Raw genomic sequence first — 6,000 nt, 5'->3', positions numbered from 1 at the left:
TGGGAATATACCCAGAGGAATGGAAATCATCATGCCGAAGGGATACCTGTACTCCAATGTTTATTGCAGCTCTATCTACAATAGCCAAGAGTTGGAACCAGCCCAAACGTCCATCATCTGTTGAGTGGATAAAGAAACCGCAGTATATCTACACAATGGAATACTACTCTGCTATAAAAAAGAATGAAACACTACCCTTCACAACATGGATGGACTTAGAGAAAATTATATTAAGTGAAACAAGTCAGGCACAGAAAGAGAAATACCACATGTTCTCACTTATTTGTGGGAGCTAAAAATAAATAAATAAACAAATAAAGGGTGGGGGGGCATATCTATGTCATCCACATAAATTGCTTGATCTATTTAAGTCAAGTGAACAGATACAATGTGGGAGCGGGAGGGGGTGGAAAGGAGTGGGTAAAGGGGCATGAAATTTGGAGAAGTAAAATAAAAATAAATAAAAAAATAAAATAAAATAATGCCTAACACTAAAGTAAATTTACAGAGTACTCTTCTCATTTCCTCTTTTATCTTAGCTGAATTGTGAAAAAATGATTGAAGAAGTCTATTTAAACATTTGTAATATGAACTGGCTTAGGTATTTTTATTCCTTCTAGTAAGACCATATCAAAAATGTTTCCCAACTACTTTCCTTTGTTTCATTGCTTTTCCTACTTGCAAAAGCAACATTTAAACATAAGTCTGACCAATGGGAATGGGAAACGAGAGGAAGCATCTAGGAGAATAATTATTTTTTAAAAAAATTCTCACACTCTCCTATGTTGGTTTAAAGTCAAGTTGCAGCAATAAACATCGCAGCATTTCCTCACCTTGGCATGTCTTTCCATTGAGCATGAGTTGATAGCCAGGTGGGCAGATACACTGATAGCTTCCAAAGGTGTTTTTACACTCATGCTGGCAGATGTCTCTATTTTCACATTCATTAATATCTGTTCAGAAAAAAAGCAGAGTGTATCCTTACACAAAACAAAGGCAGAAACTGTGACCGAGCCAGCTACAAACAAATTGTTGATATACAATAGGAAAACTTCTTGGTGATTTTACATTCATGTATTTAAAAATGCTCAGAGCTGTTTTATATCAGGATTTGTTTTTAATGACATAAGAAATATTAAATATAGTATAATATACTATATATCACAAAATATGAGCATTTCTTCTGTGCATAAGCATGCATAAGCTGAAGCCCCCAACTGGTCAATTTTTGTATTAGTTAAATAAGACTGAAATGGCAGAGGAAATAGATTTGTGTAAGATCCTAAACCACTCAAGTACTAAACTCTTTACAAAATGGTAGAATTTACCTGAAAGATAAAGTTTCTACTGAGATTAATTGGAAAAAGGAATATTAGTTTTTATTTTATTTAAAGTTTAGCTTCTCTCTCTTTCGCCCTGCAACTTCTCCCCTGAACGCCCATGTGCAGCTTTCCCACATGCAGTTATCATCAGATGGAAATGTTGATATTTCTGTGATACAAATTCATCAAATTTTTCATAGAGTTAAAAGTACTAATGGCAAGTACATATATATAGTTGTTGTGTTACCTTTGGCAGGCCATTTAACTTATCATCTTAGTAGATTCTTCTGCCAAAAGGGGACTTAGAGACTATCTGCCCTACTTTGCAGATTTGTTGGAAGGTTCATGTACAGTAATACATGGGAAAGCATTTTATAAGGGGCTATCTGCTATTATTTTTTAAAAAAGCCAAGAAAATAGCAATAAAAAGGAGAGTTAGAATAGATGATAGTTCAAAATTAACTGATGTTTGTTTTCAGGATAAGGGATGTGATTTGGGAAACCTAAGATTTCTTGTCCCAGTTGTGTTTTGCTTTGACTAATATTGAAATTTGCTCATAGTCCCTGAGTGTACACCAACCAGTAGAAGAATAAGAGAATACGACATGAAATGGGAGCAGGAGTGTGTAGGACAGAAATAAAGAGAAGACAAAGTGAAAACTGGGAGATGACTTAGAGCAAAAGGATCTGTTAATTTTGCACATTTTACGTATGCTGAAAATATAATTGCATTGATTCAAAATCTGTTAATGATAAACATGCATTAAATATTTGTTTATGTTTTTTGCATCATTTTAGTTAATAAAAGTATTCATTCCATAACTTGTGTGTTATTTTTACTTTTTTCCTTTAAAATCTGTTTTAAACTAAAATAACAACAGAAATTCAAATGATGTTGAACTCCAAATAGTTAACATGTAACTTCCCAAAGTATGAATTTTAAAGTGGTCCAAGTGTGAATTCTGCATTCAGAAGCAATGCAATGTTTATTCTTCCTGTTGAGCTTGAGTGTCGATTTCCTCAAAAGCTAAATTTTAGCCCAAGTCTAACAAGATTCCATAGCGTTAATCTGAATCTTTTGTAATTTGTCCATCTTAGATAGTTAATTAAAGGCATTTGTTGTCTATTGCAAGTTGCTTGTTACATAATTCCAAAGCTGTCTACAATCTTAGTGTAAATTTCTTTATTAGTCCCTGTACTGTACAGTATCTACCATATTTTAAGAAATATCTAAGCCACCAAATAAACTTAAATGCCCAGTAATTGAGTAGTTATGAAAGTTTAGATTCTCCAAGATCGATCCTCACTCTGAAACAGTAGCTGCCTCAGAGTGGATGACGTTTAAGGAAGATCATTTTGGTAACATGATATTGGTGTAATATAAACAGAAAAACAACAAACATAAGTCTCTACTATGACAAAACTGTAGTCATAGACAGTGATAAAGACATAGAGAATTGGGTTATTGATCAGTGAAACTTTCTTAAAGTGACTTGGACCTTTAGATAATTTAGGAGAAATCACTAGATGGTGTACAGTGTGGAAGTGTGTGGTTTAATTCATTTGTCATAGTATACACAAAGATTTTTGGGCAAGAGAGTAAACAAAGAATAGAAGAAAAGAGCTTTTCTAAAATGAAGGCTGAGAATGGGAAGGTTATAGGATATGCTAACCCTCCAGTGAGAATGACTATTCGGAAGAAAGTTTGAAGGACAAAAATGTCAGATGTTAATTCTGTAAATAAAATAGTGAAAAATTTTCATTAATAAAGATTCAGGTCACAATTGTGGGCATGAAAAATTAGCAGTACTTGTAATGGCCTGGAGCAGGTTGAGAGTGGTATTCAATGTACTAGCAAGAAAAGTGGGATCCACAGATTTAGTAATTAAGAAGTATTTGACCACATGGGACAAAATGAAGAGGGCTGTTAATGAATGCATTAATGTTTGATGCGCAGGGAACAGAAGAAACGAACACTGTCCACAGTTCTGGGAAGCTGATCACAAGGGAGAGGTTCCATATCCATCATATTAACCTTCGGGTACATCAGGATATCTGGACATAAAAGTTCTGGAAAAATATGAACCTAAAGAACAAAAGGTAAAGTTTGGGTATCCAGAGAGACTGAAGGTCCAACTGCATAGAGGTGATATGAGACGCTGGGTCCAGCGAAGGTTGACCAACAAGCACGTCTGAGAAGATAATGATTCAGGCACAGGGCTTGGAGAAGGGTAGAAAACGAAGTGACAAAAATTGAAGTGAGAGGGAGAAGAAATGTTTTAAATATTTAAAATAAATGTTTAATGGAAAGCATATTTAGAAGAGAACCAGCAAAGGGTAGAACACTTGAGAGAAAGGTAAGAAAATGAGGTTGGTATAGTGGTCTTTGAATTTAAACAGCATTTCTTTCTTCCTTCCCTTCCTACAACCTTCCTCCCTTCCTTTCTTCCATCCAACAAATAGTGGGGCTAATTCCTATTTGCTAACTATCTTTGGTGCCCAGCTCAATGACATGCAAACTGTGGATACTCACAGAAAACTGAGTTAAATGAATGACAGATGGTAATGTTTGCAACAACTGAAAACAAGATTCAATTCTTAAGTTGGAAATTGCACTTCATTTTTGCAAACAAATGAAATTACAGACTTATGAGTTTAGATAAAGATATTGAAAGCACATATTTTAGAGCGATGGAAGCAAGTTAAAATTTTGCCCTGGCTCAACGTGATGTTTTCAGTGACATACATACATACAAAATAATCGAAGTGAGAAATCCCATAGGGAATCTGGGGTAATAGTCAATGGGATGTTCATTGTCCCATAGAATAAGCAGACGCCTAAGTAGCTGAAACTTTCACTTCTAACCCCCTCCTTTTGCATCAGCCAGATGTAGTCATAATCTGATGGTATTACATTATATATATATATCCTCTTTTAAAACAACCATATTCTGGATGCCACTGAAATTTATTTCTATGTAGCATTAAATTTAATAACACTTTCAGAGGTGATCAAAAAGAGAAGCAATATAACATAATAAATTATTAGAATGCACACATGTAAATACATCATTTACGTGAATAAAGTTTGTAATAGATTTTAGTGCCAGAATAAATGTCTTGAAACTTTGAGTCCTCCCAGACTTGCAATCAGATGTAGTCGACTGCACTACAACAATCATGGGTGCTGTACACACCCTTAGACTCCAACCAGTAAGTGGGCCCGCAGAAAGGAAATGTAACACGGCTGACATTTACCTACACATGTGTCATGGCTTGCCTCAGAGCCTTCAGGGCAAGTTTTCCTAATAGTCCTTCTAGTCCTGGAGAGAGATGTCCTGCTGTTTCTATACTCTGAGTAGGAGCTGTAGAGATGTGAGTACTGTCTGTAATGCTGTTGAGGTTGATAGTTGTTTCTCACAGGGGAGAACCGTGCAAGGTTATAGCTACTGTACTGAGTGCCATAATGTGGCAGCCTCTCCAATCCAGCGCAAGATTTCCCGTCCCCTAATACATGTTGTCCTGGTGGACAGCTACACTTGAAGCTGCCGGGGGTGTTGGAACACTGATGTGCACAAGGTCTAGGCACTTGTTCACATTCATTAATGTCTGTTCGAGTGCCATGATACATAAAAAAGAGAAAAAAAAACATACACACATACACACACAAAACACAGGAATAAAGAATCAATCTGAGAAACAAACTGAAGACATTCTGTTACCTTCCAAAGCCAAGAATATAGTAATTTCTCAACGGTAGTGGGCTTTTGGGAAAGCTTTAGTCATCCAGTTACAAATACATGGAAAGATTGTGTGACTCTCCCTAAACATTGCTTCACATGTACAATTTTTATTTGATATTCATGTTGGAGCATTTAGAAGAAAATCTAAACTCTTTATCATGGACTGGTTTTTTTTTTTCCTCTTTTTGGTGGCTGGCCGGTATGGAGACTCGAACCCCATACCTTGGTGTTAGAAGGTTGTGCTCTAACCAACTGAGCTACCCAGCCAGCCTATCACAGTCTCTTTACCCTCTTAATTCTCTGCCTCCCCCACGCCAACAGCACTGGCCCTTTGGTTGCTCCTTGATTAATGGCCAGCACATTCGTCTCTGAGGGACTTTGCCCTGTCTGTCCCCTCAGCCTGGAATACACTTGCTCAGACCTTCCCAGAACCTGCTTCTTCATTTTGTTCAGTATCTCAGAGAGGCTGCCCGGATCACAGTGCTACCAGCCTAACCTGGGACACTCCTTCCCCTTCCCCTGTCTTATTTTTCCTTACAGTGCTATCATTATCTCAAATTGTATCATAGATTTGTTTTGTGATTCCTGTTTCTTCTCCCCATGGACAGTAAGCTCCATGAGGACAGAGACCTGGTCCGTCCTGTGCAGCACTGTAATCCCACAACCTAGAACACTGCCCAGCACAAATCAGGTGCTCAATAAACAGTTTTTGAATTAATGAAGGAATGAGCATGACATGATGTGCCAAGTCAAGCCACTAACAGTAGAAACAAAAAGGATCATACAGGAAAATGTGGTCGTGAAAACAGAGTTCAAAAGCTAATGCAGATATTAATTCTGCTGGTGGAGAGAAGAATGAAATCACATCTCTGGTTTGCATTTGGTTACAATACTGATCACTAGCATGTCTGATCTTCCATACCATTACAAGTTTC

General features: G+C 36.8%; 1 protein-coding gene across 1 annotated transcript in view; it reads right to left on the bottom strand.

Moving 5' to 3' along the window:
- Positions 1-6,000, bottom strand: part of HMCN1 (hemicentin 1) — a gene marked incomplete at its 5' end in the record, with an annotated part of 218,465 nt that overhangs the window by 17,007 nt on the left and 195,458 nt on the right. Inside the window, 2 exons of the mRNA XM_008572836.1 lie at positions 834-953; positions 4,581-4,931. Coding sequence (XP_008571058.1) covers positions 834-953; positions 4,581-4,931 — 471 coding nt within the window. The remainder of the gene's footprint in view (positions 1-833; positions 954-4,580; positions 4,932-6,000) is intronic.

This window comes from Galeopterus variegatus, unplaced genomic scaffold (genome assembly GCF_000696425.1).
Source record: "Galeopterus variegatus unplaced genomic scaffold, G_variegatus-3.0.2 Scaffold841, whole genome shotgun sequence".
Taxonomy (NCBI): Eukaryota; Metazoa; Chordata; class Mammalia; order Dermoptera; family Cynocephalidae; genus Galeopterus; species Galeopterus variegatus.
This window is presented reverse-complemented; position numbering and strand designations above follow the sequence as displayed.